Here is a 19698-nt window from a genome sequence, read left to right as displayed (position 1 = left end):
AGGTGCGGGGAAAGGGGGGACAGGTGTCTCAGAGCTGGTAAAATCAATGTACAGGTGTTGCCAGTTGTGGCTTGTATCGTCTGATAGTACACCATGCCAGTCCCTTCCTCAGTCATGTTCATCTGGTTTATATGGGTAACACACACTGTTGCTGTCTGTCTCACTTGCACACCTGTGTGCACCCATGTGTTGGTAATTTGGGAGTCTGTCTCTGTTACACATACACATATGCATACACATGTCGTTTATCTGTGGGGGAGATGCCAGCGGGGAAGTTCCCACACATGCATCTCCTCCAGTTGTACCTTAAATAACTTAGTGGTCTTAGGGATCAGTTTTTGTTGTCCTCCTCAGAATGCCCGTGCTGTGCTTTATCTCCTGATTGCAGATGAAGCTTTTTGCTTTCACTGGCACCTTCCAGAGTTCTGCTTCAGCACCCTGTTCCTTTCTAGGAATCCCATACCTGCAGCTGCCCTGCGGACACAATGTTCTCTGTGTCACAGGTGCAAAAGATCAGGCACAAAGACACAGTCTCTGATCTGAGTGGGTTGTTTTGTATGTGGGAGGAGCAAAACCCTCTGGTAATGTTGCTGTTGCTTTGCTGTGCTGGAGCATCAATGCCATTAACTGCTCCACCTGTCCACCTTGTTCAGCAGCCACGGAAGAGCTGCGTTGCTCATGGTTTGCAAACAGCTTTGGGATGGATTGTGACTAAAAAGCCAAAGTGAGGGTTGGAATAATTTGTTTTCAGAAAAGTTGGTAGATATGAGTTGTGCATCCATCAGTACACTCATTAAAGGTTGCTAACAAGAACTAATATGCTTATGCAAACTGTTGTAAGCTTTTGCCTTCAACCCCTACTAAAATGAAGTAGAGTAGCAGAGTCCCTAATGTCTTTGAGCACAAACATAAGGAGTCTTATCCAGACACACTTTCCAGACTGGTGGAAATGACACAACATATCTTCACAGTGTGTTTATCTCTGAATAAAGTAAGATGTTGTGGAGCGAGTTGCAGGGATGCATCAGCTCCTGACAAACGTAATTGTGTGAAACGACTACAATGCAGATGTCATTGGGATTCAGTGGACGTAGACCTTTCTTTGTAATTACTCCTGATGCATTACCTAGATATCTTAAATGACACACTTGACAGCATACTGTATGCCCTGCTGCTGTATACTTTTTGGTCTGGAATGATATGAAACCCTGTGAGATATCTCACTCTCTGACTGTGAATCTGAGGATGGTTATGAAAAAAAGAAATCTATCCAAACTCTGTGTTGTTTTGATCTTTCTTCTTCTAGCTGAGGAGGTAATTACCTCAGCCCTTATGGTAATATTTATTTTGCAGCTCCACACATTGCTGCATTTCAGGATTTCCCCCTCCATTTTCCATATGTTCATTGAGTAGTTTATCGCTTTGGAGGCTCTATACTCTTTGGAGCAGCAAGGGATGGGGTTTGTTTATTAGAGCTGCAGCAGTTCCTGTGCTAAACGTTTGCTGCTATATATTTAGGCTCTCAACCGTCTCTATGGTTTATATTAGTGCTATCATAAAGTCTTCTTTTTCCTCTCCATTTAAGAACTCACACCTTTTTTAAAAGACAGAATACATTCTTTGCCAGCTCGTTTCTAATCTTAAATGAGATAGGGCTGAGCTCCTGAGGCCAAGCAGGACACTGTTGGAATCTGTATTCACTGGAAGTAGATTTTACTGTGCTATTTACATTGCAGTTGAAAGTGGTATTTAATCGTTTTGGCAATTGATTTCATAGACATAAATTTGATCTCAGCCTGAATGAAAAGTGTTGCAAAGCCGTTTTCTCTGCCTTTGTTTTGGGTCTTTTTCTTATCTCAGCCTTGAGAAGAAACCTGAAGATTCGTTTTTAACATCCTGTTTGTTTGGAACAGCACATCAGGATTTCCCACATTAATCTCACTATTGTTCTTTTGCAGAGCCTCAGCTTAAAGGTATAGTAACAAAGCTATACAGCAGGCAAGGATACCACTTGCAGTTGCAAGCAGATGGAACAATTGATGGAACAAAAGAGGAAGACAGTAGTTATAGTAAGTGACACAAGAATAAATGGTGTGTTTGTGAATTGTGGTGTCTCATTTCTCCCGTGTAGGTCCGATCAAAACTGTTGTCCTGGGATGGCTGAGTGAGTGAAAGTGGCACTAACGCCGTGCTCGCAGCGCAGAAGTCCTTCAGACTTACTGGGTCTGAGAGAAATACAGATAAAAATCACTTATAGAAATAATGAACTAGAGGAGGTAATGATGACACATGTGACAAACAAAGCAAATGTTATCTCCATGGTAATCTGGAGAACTTCATGGCTGTCCTTTGGATTTTATTAGATTTTTTTTTTTCCAACGGGGAAAATTTGCTCGCCTACTCAGAGTGCCTGAAATAGAATAACGCTATCTCCACTCCTAAACAGGGGCTCATTCAAACAGAGCCATGTTATTTCACACAATGGGAGTTCATCATCTTTTGAAAGTTCACATTTCTCTATTATTATTATTTTTTACTTCTTCTAAACTTAATTATACCATCAACTTTCCACCAGATTTCCCTCAGCTTTTCTGTGAAGAAGCCTTGGGCATTTTTGGTTGTTGGTTGTTGGGAATTTTTTAGAACTTTGAGAATTAATAGAAAACAAGGACAAGATGACTAGAGAATAGATTTGGTGTGTGTAAATAAAATATTTAAGGGTTTCACATAGTTGTACTGTTTAGCTTAAACTACATTTTTGTAAAGAATGCAAGGAGTTTTAAGAAGATATTTCAGGCCACTCAGATGACAAACCAAAAATCCACACACAGACCTTCCTTGTTAATTAATAAAAAGCACTGATTTCAGTGGCATAATTTCATATGAAAAGCATTTGCAGGTGAAACATCATTTCATTTTACAGGGCACTCGAATGTGTCAGAGCGAGCACTTGATGCAATAGAAGATATTGTATCTTATTTGCCCCATCACTTGCTCCCATTGTTTTCTCACACCCCCTTCAATCCTCTCACTGAGAGGAGGGGGCTGGTTTCCCTGTGGGAGGAGATCCCCTCTGGAGCCCCTGGAGGTGCTGGCCATAAGGGACAGTGAGGACCTGTGGGGACACCTGAGGTCTGGCTCCAGGTCCCATCATCACCTGCAGAGACCACATCAGTGCAATGGTGATGGCTACTGCCACCTTACACAGTTCTCCTAGTGCAGCCACAAAATTTACCTTAAGAATGGTCCTTATGGACCTTAAACAGTGCTTTACTTTCAAGTAAATGACCTGATATTTAAGATTTTAAAAGTCAGTACAGATCGTTCAGGATTTTGGGGTAATTCTTTTAATTATCTTAAAAAAAAGATGAGGAAATAGGCAAAGCTTCCTCCTTCCATCCAAGTGTGATATTGCTATAAACTTGTAATTTACCAAAGCAAATATCTGAAATTGCAAATATTGATTTTTTTGTTGTTGTTGTTTCATCCAAATACTTGGCTTGGGATCCCTCTAATAGGGATTCTGAGATTTGAAACAAGATAAAATTTATGGAAATACAAATATGTCTTTTTCTAAGATATCTTTGTTCTCACTGTGTCCTTAAGTTGACCATAACCTGATAGATTACTAAGCAAATCATAAAAACTCCTTGTTTCTGTATACCAGCCTTCCAAAATGCTGAATACTTAAATATAATGGAAGTATTCCAGAACTGATTGCAGCTGAACAGAACAGAGGAGGGTTTTATCATTAAAAAAATATCATACTCCTCTTTTATGTAAGGTAAGTGTATGGCTCTTGGTGTCCTGCAGTCCTGAATTAATTTTAATTGCAATATTTTAATAGAACTAGTAAGACAGACTGATTGTGCTGCGGGTCAGAGTCCACATAAGGTGCTTCCCCCCAGCCCTTGCTAACATGAATACTTAGCAGATCAGACCCTCTAAAATCTTTACTTCCAGTGTCTGCAGAGATATCTCTCATTTAGTCCATTTTTGTGCACTGCAGGGAAGCCACAGGACTTGTAGCCCCCTCCAAAAGCAATTATTCTTCCCTGTGTATGGTAGGACAGGAAGAACTTGCATCCCCCCATAACCAGCTGTCTTTTGTGCTCCAGACAGCAGCCTGGGGCCAGGATCCACCTTCTCCATCATTTATTACCTGGAGCTGGGTGGGAAGTTGCCTGAAACTCTCCGTCAGCTCCTGACTTGGGAGCAATTATTTCAAGCTCTGCAGACCCTCTGCTGCATGCAGGGCTCACAAAAACAAGTTTGCATCCACAACCGCAGGGAGCTTAAAAGAAAGATGAGAGTTTGGAGCAAAATTTAGGCAGAAAATGAAACACGGATTTCAGGAGCCATAGCACTCATCAGGCCTCAGTTTTAGCCAGGATTCCACGTGCTTTGAGGAAATGCCGTGTGGAAAGGATCTCCTGGCTGAGAAACAGGTTTTTACTCATTAGGTATGTTAAATAGGGCAAGGTTTTAAATAAAGGCAGAATTTATTCCCCAGTTTTGACAAGACAAAAAGATTTCAAGACTGACAAAATAAGGAAATATAGGAAACAATATTCTGCAGAAAGCATACGAAAGTCCAGGTGGCCAAGCCAAGACTGGCACAGACTTCACGGCAATGTATACGTTCATAAATTCAGCTGTGGCCTGCTGCCTCTTGTTTTGCAGCTTTATTTCTATGTCAGCTTGTATTGCACAAGGGCCATGGCAAAGATCATCTCTCCCTAAGGCATCACTAAGTTTTTCATTAGGGTGGATATTAAATCCTTATTTTAAACAGCACAAATGTAATAGGGAAAGACTAGGATGCAAATAGCTTTGCATTATTTTATGCTGACACCAACTGATTACAGTAGCAAGTAATTTATTTTCCTGTGGCTTTTTTGCCACCCTTTCTGTCATACCTGCCCACATGAGGATCATCCCCTAGAAATGTGATAGCACCTGCATCCTGTTGTCTGTGGTGCTGGGGACTTGGAGAGACGGGGCTGTGTGGCTCTGCTGTGGGTGCCATCAGCATTCGCTGACATGGACAGGTCACTTCTGGAACACTCACTGTTCCTGAAGCCAGATTTGGACTTGCTGCTGTGCAGGGACAGTGAGAATAATAGCTACTGCTAAAGGGGACAGTCCCTTTTCTGGTGCAGTGCTAATGTCCCCTCTCCCTGGAGGCAGCAGCTGGGGTGGGATGTGTGGCTGTGCTGGCACAGGACAGAGTGTGCACCCTCTCTGCTTCAACAGTCAGCATCACCCCCCCAACAGCCCTTTCTCAAATTCCAGCAGTCTGTGCCACAGCAGCTGTTCATCCCACTGAAGTTTAAATCAACTTCTGAGTGTGCCTAACCCTCATCTTGCCTCAAAATAGACCGTGTACGTTTATGGCAGGAAAACGTTCTGCTGCTTAGGGAAGCAGCTGAGCACCCACTGCAGTGGGTGCCCCAACCCTCCTCTGACAGGAGTCACTCAGACTCATATCTGCTCACTTTGCCCAGCAAAGCACAGCCAGGAATCCCTTACTAAAGCCTATCTGTGGCTCCTGGCTTCTCAGTTGTCCCAGGCATTGCCCTGTCCTCAGCTGGTTACTGACAGGTTCGTAGCACTGTTCGTAGTGGAATCTGTGCTCAGACCCTTGTGCTGAAAATACCCAAACACCTGCCCTACTTGTAAATGTGCCATTAGGAAATCATCTTTCAAAAGAGACCTGCAGGTTCTGCCTGGATACCGAGCTTTAAATTGTGCTCTTCAGCCTACACAAAGATCAGATGCTGCTTTTTGGGGTTGAGCTGCAAAAGAGGGCTCTCCAAGGGAAAATTTAATGAGTCAGAAAGGGAATATTTTCTCCTCCAAATAAACTCAAGCATTTGATAGAACGAATGAAAAATCCATTTCCCTTACTGAAAATCTAAGATTCTTTTCCCAAATACTGCACAGAATTAAAGGGTTTTGTTTTAGTGAAGAGAGAAAGTAATTTATGTTGGTTTTGTACTTGAGACAAATGTGAGGAGGGTCTGCATGTGTGTGTGTGTGTGTATGCATGTACACTCTCCCATATGAGAGGGAAAGAAAAACACAGATTTTATGAAATCCTACATTAATTTGTTAGTTCTGGATATTTCCACCTTTTCTGCTACATTTAACCATTGTAGGAAATGCAGTGCCCAACTTCAGGGCATTTGGCAATCCCACACCCAGAATTTAGGATCTGTATTAAATGCTGGCCAACTGTAAATTTCTTTTTTAATAAAATATGGCCATTTGGGGATTTTCGGGCTGAAAAAAGGATTATAAGGGGTCATAACTCTTAGCTTATACTTTTGAAAAGAATAAAAATATTTCAAATTCATAATTCAGTTTTAAATTGGCTTCAGACAGTGACCATAAATATCAAACTTCAGCCTGAAGCAGACCAGAGTTTTCCAGCCAAGTAATAAATCATTGCAAATGAGAGGCAGTTTGGCATTACTATATCCTATCTCTGCATTTATACTACAGACTGGAAGGAGGTGTTTTGGGTTATGATAACTTTTCTTAACTCCCCTTTATTTTTAATCCTACATAGTGAACATGGAGTACTGTATTCAACACTTTATTGCTTGTGTTCAATTTTAATGTATCCACGAATCCAAGCTATGGCAGAGCTTTGCTTTTTTTTTTTGCTTTTTTTGCTTTTTTTTTGTTTTAATTTGCCACTTTACAAACCAGAATCTTCATTTTTTTGAAGAGACACTTCTCTGCTTATAAATACTACCACTATTACCATGTATACAAGCATAAACACAAGCAGAACATTCGAAGCAGTTCAGTTTTGAAAGCACAGATTCAGGGCTTGATCTAAAGAATATGCTATAATTTCATTTTGAATTTATTTAACTCTGTTCTTTCAAACCTATTCTCTTCTAAAGAGAGGAAAAATAAAACCCCACTGAGTTTTGAGTGGAAGCATTTTGAGATGTTAATGATGGTTTTTAATCATCTTCCTCCTTCCTTTTGGTCAAAATGTTTACTGAATTTGATCTTAAAAAAAAAAATATCATCTTGAAAAATTTTTTGTTTGCTTCTGGATTTCTTTTTGTTTTCTTTTTGCACTTACTGTCAAAAAAACCCCAAACAAATTAAGTATGTTCAGTTCTACTCAGCAGATCCTGGATTCTGCTCATGAGACAGGTAAGTCCTTTTAGCTGTCAGGACTTTCAATTCACCATCTTGAGGATGAGGGAGATACATTGATACCCTCATGTAATTTCTGAGCTATTAGTGGAAATTGCTGTAGAAGAACATGACAGTAGCACCCACAGAAATTAATATATGCGTGAATAGACATTTTTTATTTGGTTCTGGTAATATGGTTTAATTTTCTATCTAATCTGCATACTCTAAAGGATTAATTTTGCTCTCCATCTCCTTTCTCTCCTAGCTTTGTTTAACCTCATACCTGTGGGTTTACGAGTGGTGGCGATTCAGGGGGTTCAAACAAAATTATATCTGGCAATGAACAGTGAAGGATACCTATATACATCAGTAAGTAAACATTTTTAATTCTGTTCTCGGTGAAATTGTGTCAAGAACTTAGTAAATATGTAATTTACTATTCCAAGGAATCTGCTTATAATCTGTAGACATGAGATTTGACAGCAAATTCAGTGCAGTGGTGGTGGTCTGGTTCTAGCTTATTATTTTGTTTCCCTTAGGAATACATATGGATGTATGAAATCAAACTGTGGTGCCTTTGATGCAAACTAATAATCCTGAAGTGTGAAATATATAAAAAACCACACCCAAAACCAAAACCAAAAAGGATCCTCTCTCTTGGTCACTGTGAACTGATTGGGCTAATTAGAGCAGGGTATGGAGGGCAAGGGACAACTCATGTATCGCATGCATGCCTGAACACATTTCATATCTTCCTATATAATCTGTGTTACTGTTAGTAAAAGGGATTAGAGAAAGTAGGTTTTTTTGTTTGGCCAGGATTTTCAAATAGAAATTTTATGATTTCAAGTTACTGAGTGAGTAAAGAACTGTTTTATTAGGAGTTTTGATGAAGAACGTCAGTAAATAATTTTCAGTGACATTTCTTACAAGAGCAAACTGTTTTTGTGGAAAAAAAAGGAGAAGAAAAAAAGACATTCTAAAAAATAGGCCGGTTTTCAATTAAAAACATTTAGTTGAACTATGTTCAGGAGTTTTAATTATAAAGTCTTAATAGATTTTTCCCAAGGAGAAAAATAGAGGAAAACGTAACTTATTATCTTCTGCAAATTATTCTCTTTTATGAATGATTCCCTTAATACTGATAACAATTAAGTAAACTTATTCAAATCTCTCATTTATTTTGCAATCCTGACAGCTGGGACAAGGGGCAGCTTTGCATATTTTTCCTCCTGTATCTGCAGAGCCAAAGCAAATTAGAACTGGCGTTGCTGCGGGACAAAGTAACATTTCAGTGAATGGCATCGAACTCTGCTTTCTTTTTTAGTCTGGCTGTTTGCTTAGTGTGGTTAATCCACAGACCTGTTTGTAGGGCTGTAGCCACACAGCCAGAACGTGCAAAGTCCACTAATCCTGTGTAGTCACAGTGCTGTGACTGCTCAGTGTCATTTACATTTGCACTGCAAATGTACCTTTGGCTGCACCGTGTTTTTATTCACATCAGTGTCTGCAGTCGCGGTCCTTTCTGGCTGCTCACTCCCCCAGAGAGCACCAGGTCGTGCTGTGCTGGCTTCTGTGGGCTCAGTCCCACCTCAGGGAGCGTTACCTCAAGTTGTGTCTCAAGGTGGGATAGAGAGGTTGCTGCATAAAGCAAAATTTCATTGCCGTGCTTAGTTTGAGCGGGTCAGTTCTTTCACTGCATACATTCTGGGAAAACCAGATCTGTTTTTGCAAAGAAGATGGGATGAGGGTGGATTCTGCCCCTGTTAACCTACAATATAGCAGTAACTTCTCATTGTGAGTCGTGACCACTGAGAGAATGAAGTATCACTTCTAGTATCCCTTGACATAAGAAGAAGGGACAGAATATAACTCTGATTTGGATTAAGTCCAACTTTTTGCTTGATGGGCATCTAAACATCTTAGAGCTCAGAGATTCACTTCAGTTGTAATTTTTATTATTTGCATTGATTAGGGCTAGTTCCTCATGTGATTATGTTACCATGAATAGTGTCTTCCCTGAATCCTTTAGTGTCTGTGAATTTAATAGTTTATGCTATTGCAAAATTAATTGGTGATATATCTCTATTTTCGCCTTAGTAACAGTGGTCGTTTTGGGGTTTTTATTAGGCAACTATATTTTCTTACATTTATTCTTATATTCTTGAACTTGATGGGCTTGGCAAGGCCTTAAACAGACTTTTGTTGTGTTGTTATGTCCCAGATTCTTATTTTAAATACTCTTCACAAAGACAGGTGTCTGTTGAATTTCAATCTACTTTTCCAAAGAAAGTTTATCCTCTGAGGCTTTCTGGTTTCGTTGTCTTGTCCTTCATAATAATTGCAAGAAACTCTTGGTGGGCAGAACCAACTTATGTCTCTGTCAATGAGCCCAGGGTGTCAACAAGGCCTGGTGAGGGGCATCTTCCCCTACTTCACCTGCTTTGCGAAAAGGTTGCCAGAATCCGGTTCCAGCACTGTTTTTTAATTGTTTCTAGCACTTCTTTTGCTGATAATGGTCCTTTCAGCAAGGGATATAGTCTGACAGTCTGATGTATGGGAAATGAGCTCTATATTTTGGGCTGTATTCTTGGTTGGTATAAATGAGTCCCAGGAGAGCTCAGCTGATTTATACCAGCTGAACACTCACCTGTTCAAGGAATGCCACCAGGGAGTCTGGGGAACAGATCAGCTCAAGTAAGTGACAGCCATCTACACATCCTGAGGGTTTCCAAGCCCACAGAGGGATGTGTTCCTGAATGGGATTTGTCAGGAGCAGACAGATGGCAACATGGGATTGATCAAGTGCAAAAGCCCCACAAAACACTGTCAAATTCCTGAAGCAGGAGAACAAAGGGAAATAGAAATGTGCTTAAATTGTAAATAACTATAACAGATAGTTGCATGCACCATTTCCAGAGAGAAACGAAATTAGCATTGATGGTGCAATGTAATAGGGAGAAAGAATATTGTGATCTATGTCATGATCACTTTCTTGTAGTTGTGACTCCAGCACTTGGGTCTGTGCAGAGGAGGATCCAGATATCCAACCTCAGAGATAGCTTGAGGTGTGGTTTGCTTCTGATCCAGTGACTGTACTCAAGAATGAGGTGAATTTGCTCCGTGGGGGGATCAGTGATGTATAATAAACCTGCAGAGAACGGATATCTGTAGTTGGCTGCTAGAGTTTATGGATAGTTTGTGGCATCTGTCAGAGCAAAAATAAGATTTTTAATGTAATGATTAAAGCTCCTCGGGGACAAGGCAGCAACTCAGCTAAGCAAAAGAAAGATATTATGTTAAATATATAAGTATCTACATTTGTTATAGAAGCACATTGAAAGTCCTGGACTGCAGGGAAGGGAAGCGACCGACCCTGGTCCTTCCAGCAGCCCATTGTGCTCCAAGCAGTGTGTGGGTCCTGTCCACACTGGCTGTAACATGGGTCTCCATATCACAGAAGAATACCACATCTGAAATGTTTTTTTTTCTACAGCCAGTTTCGTACCAAAGCCCATGGGAGTTGTGTGACTGCACCTCCCAAGCTGAACCCACCCTCTCAATTTTATTTGCAGGGACCTTATTCGGAGCAATTTGAAGCCGCAACTCTTGACACTTGAGCAACCATTTAAACTGGAAACATGGGATTTGATTCATCCCTCCTTACACCAGTGCCATGCTGCTGCAAGATGACTTAAACAGTGTTATGGCACTGCTGTCTTACGTAACTGCATCAGGAATCATGCCCTTTCGTATTTTAGGATGGCTTTTATTTTATCTTATTTTTCTTTCATGAGTGACCACATCTTTCAAATGAGCACCATATACACTATACTTGAGTTTTCAGGTTTCATTCTCTATGAATTCCTTGTGTTCTTTCATCATCTTGAACAAAAGAGTGGAAAATATTTTAAGGATCTGTTTGTCAGACGTGTAGTCCTAGAGCTATTGCTTTCTCATTAAAGCCATGGTGATGTGACAGAGGAGGCTCACAGTGAGACAGAGCAGCAGCTGAGTGAAGTTCCTTAAGGGGAAGGTGTGTATGTAGGTGAAGAGAATTGATTGTACTGCTTGGATTCTGCATAGGCTGAAACATAACCCAAAATACAGCAAGTTTAAAAAACAGCCTGCCAACATCTAGCTGTGTATTTTCCATGAACCATCATGTTAGAGTTTTAAAAATCATTTAATGATTGTCAGTGAAATGCATCTTTTTCCTGTAGAACATTTCAACCCAGGTAAGGTAATTGTGCACTTGTTTAGCCTGGATACATTGTCAGAAACAGTACAATATGTGCTGCTCATTGCACGTTTCTGGCCGGTCTCAAAAGCTGTGCAGCTCAGCTTGTTAAGATGGTTTGTTTCCCATCTTGTCTTGTTCTGGGTTCCTGTGTTTTCCCAAAGCATTTAATTTAAAAATGTCATAGGCAAGTAAGCTTACAGCTTCTCCCAGGTTGGAGAGAACCCTTAGCTAAGAGTGGTCCTTTGCCCTGACTGTGTGTGATAGGGTCCAGTCTGTCCTACAGCCTTTCAACTCTTTTATTGGAAATTCAGGGCATTCAGTCTTTTGTAGGATGGTTGTTAGGAAGTTTTGTTTGTGTTAGCTTTCTTAACTATTCTAGGATGTCCAATATTTTTGAGTTAATAGTGCTACTGTATGCAGCTTAATTTTGCCATTTCTTGTCTGATGTCACTTGATGCAGTTAGCATGGGTTTAAGGAGCACTTTGGTATAATACCCTGTGCAGAGTTTTACATACAATTTACCCTAAGAGAGCATTCAGCTAACATTGTCCCCTCTATGTAAAATAAATTGTCATATATAAGTTTGGTACCTGCACAGAAAGTAAATATTGTGTGAAGCATGCATGTTGATTATAGCCAAGAGAACTGAAATGTGATTAAATTCTCAGAGTGGTTCAAAAATTGGTTTTGGCGAGTTGGAAAGAAGAGAAGTTTGTGCATATTTTAATACTGAGCAGTGCAGTGGAGACCTGCTGTAGCTAATGGGAATGACTGGGGCATTTATAATGAATTACTGAAAAAGAGCATTTTTCTACCTCAGAGAAATAGCACAAACCAAGAGATAGGGGAAATAATCAAAAGCTTCATCTAGTTAAATTTGCATGTCAGTATAAATCATTTTTTACCATGAATGCTCAAATGCAGACTACACTTTAACACAATTCATTCTTTTCAATGGCAGGGGCTTAGGTACAGCCACAGCACGTTTTCTTTTCATCACAACAACTTGTTCTGTGCTGGATAAACGTGCAACATCCTCACAGTGTGGAGGGCTGCTCTGGCCCTCCTGTGACCTGATGTGTGCTGACAGCCCTGACTGCTCCCACTGCCCCACAGGCAAGGTGTGGGATCAACACTGGGACAGGAGCATGCTCTGAGGAGGTTCCCAGGCATTGTAGGACCAGCCTGAGGTGATAAATGTTTTCTGACACCTTCAGCCATGGACACTGCTCTAAATGATGCCAGCAGCTAAGCTCAGTGGATGCAAACAGTGTATTTGGTTCAGTCTTACAGCAGTGTTGCAGAGGTGAATGCTGGCTGGTGCCTGGTGCAGGGAAACTTGGCAGGTCTTCATGTAGCATCACAGGCTCCTGATACTGCTCCTGAATGGACACTCCCTGGCTCAGGCTGTGCTCATGGGCTCAGTGCATCGCCAGGGAGTCCACCTGTGAGTTTTTGGGGTTAACTGTGAGCTGGACTATGCCTGCAGAGCCCACTGCTCATGGATTTGTGTCTCTCTTGCTGAAGAGACCCGTAGCCTGTGGCTGAGCTGTCTGTGCCTGTCTGGCCCCGCTCTGTGAGGTGGGACACTCCTGGGGGTCAGGTCCCTGGGGAAGCAGAGTGGTTTCCTGCAGCAGGTCTCCCTGAATGAGATCTGGCTGGTCTAAACGATATGTGCTGTTGATGAGTGGTGGGGTCAAGAGACGTGTGCTGTTTCTTTCAGGAGCTTGTCTCTGTGTGGATCAGTGTGATTCCAGATTTCTGAAGACAGGTTGCCTGCTGTCTCCAGCAGAGAAGTGCGGAGGGCATAAGCCTCCCATGGGAGAATTATTAGGAGATTCAGTAATCTGAAAGTCTTGAAGCTATTATGCTACTTTTCTCTACAAGTCACCCCCCAGGCATCTGAAATCCACAGAGATGCTGATGTGAATTCATCTCTCACTGCAGGTGGCGGGAGCTGAGGAGACTCAGCACCTCCTCAGATGAGGCTCCATAAGAGGAGCCCAAGCAGGAGAGAGTGATGCTTCAGGGCTGTCCACTGCACAGATCCTTACAGACTTGCAGTTAGACACCTGTTCAATGGTTTCCTAACAGAGACACCGTTAAAAATCAGCAATGAAACTGCTGTTTAAATGTCCCATGAGATAAATAATATACATGCAAAGGAGATAAAAGACTAAAATTACATCCAGTCTCTTTGTTAGTCATTTACTAATCAATGCTAAAATCCTTGGGTGAAAAGGCAGAAAGTCCTTATAGGCTCAAACTTCAGGTGTTGCTCGGAGCAGAAGTTTGGGGCTCAGTGAGCTCAGAAGTGTGGATGAAATGGCAATGCAGGTTATAACCCCCAGTTTTTCAGTCTGTTGCTCTGCTGATTGGGGTCACTGTGACACAAAACTGCCATGATGCCAAAATATAAAGCCTTGGAAGAATCTGGAGCTGAACTCAAGTCTGGTAGTTTGGCACCTTGGATCACACCAATCCCTTCCAGCATTGTGTTTTGGCCCCAGGCCAGCAAACAAGGAATACTGAGTTCCAGGACTTTGAGGATACTCACAACTCCTCACTGTCACATTGCAAAACATGTTTGGCAAGCAAGAGCGGTAAGCAGATAAGGACTTGAGCAGACAGCATGAGTTGCAAAGTGTGAGAGTAAGAGCATTGCCAGGTTCTTGGCGTGTTCTGTTGGGTTTGTGTGTTCAGGTCACCAAACGACAGATTACGTTGCTATGATTCAGCAGAGCCAAGGAGAAGTGTTCCACTTTTCTCTCCTAAATTTGGTGTAGGTGATACACCTTGTGAGCAGCAGTGTAGGTGCCTGTGGGGTGCAGAGGTCTGTGCACACCAGTAGCATCTGTGCCTGCTTCCTGTAGAGCTGGGCTCAGTTCACTAGGAAAATAGGGATGTTAGTATTCATGTGGAATTTTGAGGCTGTTTATTTTTCCTAATATGTGTGAAATATCTTCAAGATCAGAAGCAAGATCACTTTCCAAACTGACCCTGTTTCTTCAGAATGTGGCTTAATTAAAAGAAAATACCATTGTGAAAACTCAGCTTATTTCCCGAGCTTGCTTTCCTTCTAGAAAGCTGCCTGCCTCCCCTGGGAAGCCCAGAAGGGCTTTCCCCTCCTTCTCGTGCTGCAGGTTGAGCTAATGAGCAGCTCTTGTCACAGTGACTCAGCAGAGCTTCTGCCTCGTTCCGCTCGCTCTGTAACCCGCCAACAAGATGGCTCACCCCGACGGCGCTCGCAGCCTGCTGCCGGCTGCAAACGCCCATCTGAAGATGAACGTCTAAACAAGGATGCTGGGGCAATCAAAGACAGCCTCCAAGGGCTCCCCAAACCAACAGGAGTGGGTTGGCACTGGAAAACAAACTCAGAACTAGAGTAGGAACTAACCCAGGGTGACACTGAAATGCAAGGACTCATCACGGTTATTAAATCTGCAGAAAGCGTTTTCCACGCAGCGCGTTGTTCAGCTGGGGAACTCATTGCTGTGGGATCCCGAGGATCCCATCAGTTTTGTGGGCTCAAACACTACCTGGGAAAATTCTTGAAAGCCAAATGCTGCAAAGTACAATGACGTTATGTTTGGCTTAGAAGTACCCTGAAATCATCACCCACCAGAGGCTGGGGAAGTGTGAATATGAAGATAAAATTCCATTTTTCTCCTACTCTCCCATAGGCATCTGCAGTTAGCCAGCAAGATGAGAAAGATGTGCCCTGACTGGTCAGTCCTGTTGCTGCATCCTGTTATGTTTTGCTTGTGGGCCAATTTTTTGGAGGCTTTTGCTCTTCTGATGAAAAATACCCAAAAGTGTTAGCTAACCATGGTTAAAACTTCACAGGTTGTGATGAGAGTATGGGACAGGGGTGAGAATGGGCTGCAGGAAAAGGTGATTGAGGAAATGGAAGTGTGCCTGTTCCTGCATATGCATGTTCCTGGGCCTTGTCTTGTGTGTGCTTGTTCCTGCAAGACAGGACTCGGAGCTTTGGCTGTTGCAGCAATTCTAGAACAAACAAAATTTGTCAGTTCTTGTGCTAAAAGTAAGTAAAGGGCAGTTCAGTTCCACAAAATGACTATCCATCAATCCAGACTGGCATCATCAACAGATCTGTCATGTGGGGGTATTCAGAGTGAATTTATTAAACATGTCTTTGTGTATTTTTATCCTTCTGTAACCCTGCAGTTACAACAGTGCTAAGAGGAACTGAATTCAGTTCTATTCCTACTTGGCAACCTCAAGAGAAATGTTTACTGCTTCCTGGCCGTTTTACATCCTTGCAAACCTACTAAAAGCATCTTTTCCTTGCAGAACTTTTATAGCAAGGGATGAGGCGCAAAAACTGAGAATACTGCTTGGCTGTAAAAGTTCACCTTATCAGTCAAAAGGCTTCTTTAGAAAATGCTACTGAGAAAAAACAATGGGGAGTCAGTGGGGAAGAAAAAGGAGTCGTTATACCCCAGATTCTGAGTTTTATGATTGCTTTTGGGAACTGCAGCACAGCCAGGGAGGGGTTTCCAAAGGGAACTCAGTTACTTCAGTCACAACCTAAATGCCATCCTCTTGGCATGACTCCTGGGTACTGAAACCAGAGACACCTGTGTGAGTCCTGGGAAGCAGGATAAACTTTGTGTGTGGTACAGAAGCTATGCAGGGAGAAAGGAAATGGAAAAGTTGTCATATTTAAATTATGCCCTTGAAGCCTTGGTTTCAGAAACTAACTTTTCCACAGATAAGCTAATTCTCAGAGTTAAAGCTGCTGAATTCCTGGATGGAAAATAGAAAAAGGGCCTGGGAAAGAAAAAAGTCCCTTGAATGAAAATTGTATCAAGAAACTTGCATTTCCATATTGAACCACTTCCATTAGGCAATCTAGGATTAACAAAGGAATCCAAAATTTAGAATGAATTAGGGAGTCTTTGGATATAATGCCAATAGAATAGCTTTTACCAGGAAATTGGATGGTTTAAATAATTGAACCGATAAAGCCTTTCATATTTTATGTTCTGTGGATGCTACAGGTGCCATCACATTGTTTTTCATTTTTGTAATTTTACCCAAAGAGCTCTGAGTATTGAGCAGTACAGTTCTTCTAAAATGAAATCCGCTGGGGAGCTAAGCAAAACAGGCATAATAATTGGTGAAGTACAGTTCTGTTTATTTAAAGCCTCGGGAGGTATCTAAAAATCAGAGAGCTTGTTTCAGAAGCACAGCACAAGAGGCTGTCTGCTTTATAAAGCAGTCTTCCCCTTTTCTTATTCTGATTACTTTGAATGCACATAAATGAGAGATCAATTTAGACCCTCCATCCTCATCCCCAGAGCTTTTTCAGATGTTAAAAAAATCCTGTTATGAGAGAGCATTAAACCCAAGTCTTGGTAGGACCTTACATTTGAGCTGACTGGGAATGGGCAAACCTCAAAGGACTTGTGAGCATGTGGTTCCTTGAATGACAGCTCCAGAACCTAATGTTTTAACAAAATGGGCTTAGCAAACTGCAAAGAGTGGGCTGTTCCTTCCCCTGCCAGTATTCGTGTCCTCCAGCTAAACTGGAAGACCTTCTAGACTAAACTGCAAGTATTTTTAAAATGAGAATCTCTTGTGGAGCTGGTACACAAATTAGAAACAGAGTTTCATAAATATGAAGGTTTCAGTTTGGGTTTCAGGCAAAAGTTCACATCAATTCTCATTCTGTTCTCGTTCTTTCACACCAGTGTGCTCGGATCTAGCAGATCATCTGCTGCCAGCTGAGCCATATTGACACTGACAGAAGGCACAATAAGCTCAGAGTAAATAAGTGAATGATCTGAAACAGAACAAAAAAACCTCAGAAATTCTAATAGAGGCAGATACAGTTTGAAGTGCAGATCTGTTCCCTTCACCTGATGAAGTGAAACCTTCACCAATAGTTTAATGGGCTTGATGTTGCATACCCTTTCTCATGTAAGTAATCCTTACTCAAGCTAGCAGTTCCATTGATTGCCTTCCAGAGGAAGAATTAATTTATATGAGTAAAATTTTTGGGATCTGGACAAGACAGTCATTGATTTGCAATATGAAATTTATGTGTCATTGAAAAATGAACAGAGCATTTGTGAGGCCTGTGAAACTTAATGACTGAAAAAAGTCCCTGCTTGCCTGGAGACTGGAATGGTCATCAGGAATAGGGAGAGCAGCAGATGTCAGTCCTGGATGTCCAGAGGGTTTGTTTGGTGTTATGGGCAAGACTTGAGCCCTTGGCTTGGATTCTTCTCTGGAGCTGAATGCCCAGGGCTTCATTTTGAGCCATGCAGTAGCTGGACTGATGCTTTCCTACGAAATAGTCAAGCAAGTGCAGAACCAGGTGTTGTTTTGTTCGCTAATAATTCGTCTCTTCAAATGTCTTATGCTTTTGGACGTTTGCTTTTAGAACTTGAAGTTTTTTGGCAGCCCCTTGTGAAAATCTCTAGTTCTCCAGGTGCGGGGGAGCACTGGCAGTGGCTCTTTTTGCAGGGCTGTCACAGCACCAGGAGTGCTCTGATAAGGTTCACCAGCCAGTACAGGCTGTTTTTTCCTGACACCTTTCCGTGGAAGGCAGTGCATACCTAGTGTCACGGATGAGCAGGGATGACTGTGTTACTTCTGCTGGGCATCATGAAACCAGAGCCAGCATCACTCACCTATTTTTGAAAATCTTGACTTTAATTTATGCTTTAGCTGCCTCTGTGTGAAACAAAGATTTAATGTGTGTTCTAGACAGAGAGACTGGCAGCTTGCACCATGGGCAGTGGAGTTCAGCACAGACTTCCCTAGGCTTTCTCTTGGGGAAATGATTGCAGCTGTGGTAGAAAAGACCTGAAAGGGCTTTATACACACTGTTGATTTCTACCGCATTAGTTAATTGTTTTCCAAATTTGCATTTCTAATCAGTGAGATGCCAGAAAACACCTGTACTCTCTAAGTGATGCACTAACAGTTTATATTTCCTTTAATTATGCTTGTAGGAACAGTACAAGAATGGCAAGCATTTATTATAAATAACTTGTAGCTCTTGCGAATAAACAATGAATAGTCTTTTTCTTCATAAAATTATGTCCGGCAACAGTGGCTGGGAGAGGGTATTCCCTGCTCATCAGCCAATAGCCATTGCACTGATGATTTATGTTCCTGAGCAGATTGATCTGATAGCACTAAAAACTCGCATTTATCACCATCTCTATCACAGAGCTCAGGCAGGGCTGTGTTTAGAGGCCATACAGTGATTTCCCCATGGTGAATCCTGAAGGATCCTGAATTTTCAGCTGAGAAAGAGGCACTCTTGATCTGCAAGTGGCTTGGGAATACCTGTACTCAGGAAATCAGCCTCCTTTTGTGTTGTTAAGGGAGAAGATGGGTACAGTCACCCTGGCTTGGCTGGGAATCATCTGATGGAGCTTCATTTGCTACCCAACAGCAAACCCTCTGCACTTGCAGCTCTTCATTTTATTATTGCAAGACTGATAGTAAAAGAAGACAAGTGATTTTTTTTTTACCTCTCATTTAATACCAGGCTTTCTGTTGTTGAGCTGTTTTGTTTCCCTCTGGCTCTGACAGTCTTCTAAACAGCAGTTGCTTCTCTTATGAAACAGTTGGAGTTAATGTGGGTAATTGTGATAGTTATGGCCTTTACTTTTTGATATGACAATTATTCAACCTGTACTTTTTTACTGAGTCAAGTAATGTTGGTAAAATTAAGTTATCATTATGCTGGTGCCTCTGGAGACTATTTGCTGCAGTAAGGCCAAATCCAAACATCTCTACTCTTACTCAAAACAAATGTCAAGTAACTTAGAATTGAAAACTCCCCATACCTTGAACGTGCTCAGGTTGTCCCTTCCACATACCCTCATCACTGTGTCAGCTGCAGCAAGGTCACACACATTACAAAGAGAAGAGTTTGTTCCTTTGACTCATGTTTTGGCATCTTTAAAGCTCTGCTGGTAGAGAGTCGTGTGAGGTTTTACAGGTCATATAGTTCTTAAACCAAAATCAAAGCACCTCAAACTGGACGTAAAAGTTTCCATTTCTGTAAGAGAGCAATAAATACAGGGGATGTGTAAATAGCCCATATTACTCTTATAAACAGTGTTTTATGAGTTAATACTGATTACTTAAAAAATGGGTAGATATGTTTTCCTTCCACCTTTCTGAAAAGTGGGTTCACAAGACTACAGAAAATTTAATTTCTCTCTAATCTTAAAGGTCCTGAAACCCTGATTAAATTTTGTTTTCTTGGCAGTCTTCTGAAATAATATTTCTGCATCACTAC

General features: G+C 41.6%; 1 protein-coding gene across 9 annotated transcripts in view; it reads left to right on the top strand.

Annotated features, from left to right (window-relative positions):
* The window catches only part of FGF13 (fibroblast growth factor 13), a 248636-nt gene that overhangs the window by 187473 nt on the left and 41465 nt on the right, over positions 1–19698 (top strand). For all 9 annotated transcript variants that reach the window (XM_018070718.1, XM_018070714.2, XM_018070713.1 and 6 more), the window contains 2 exons: positions 1959–2069; positions 7430–7533. In XM_018070718.1, the coding sequence (XP_017926207.1) occupies positions 1959–2069; positions 7430–7533 (215 nt within the window). The remainder of the gene's footprint in view (positions 1–1958; positions 2070–7429; positions 7534–19698) is intronic.

This window comes from Manacus vitellinus, unplaced genomic scaffold (assembly GCF_001715985.3).
Source record: "Manacus vitellinus isolate BGI_N305 unplaced genomic scaffold, ASM171598v3 scaffold_19_pilon, whole genome shotgun sequence".
NCBI classification, from domain to species: domain Eukaryota; kingdom Metazoa; phylum Chordata; class Aves; order Passeriformes; family Pipridae; genus Manacus; species Manacus vitellinus.
Note: the sequence above shows the minus strand (reverse complement) of the source record. Positions and strands in the feature narration are given on the sequence as shown.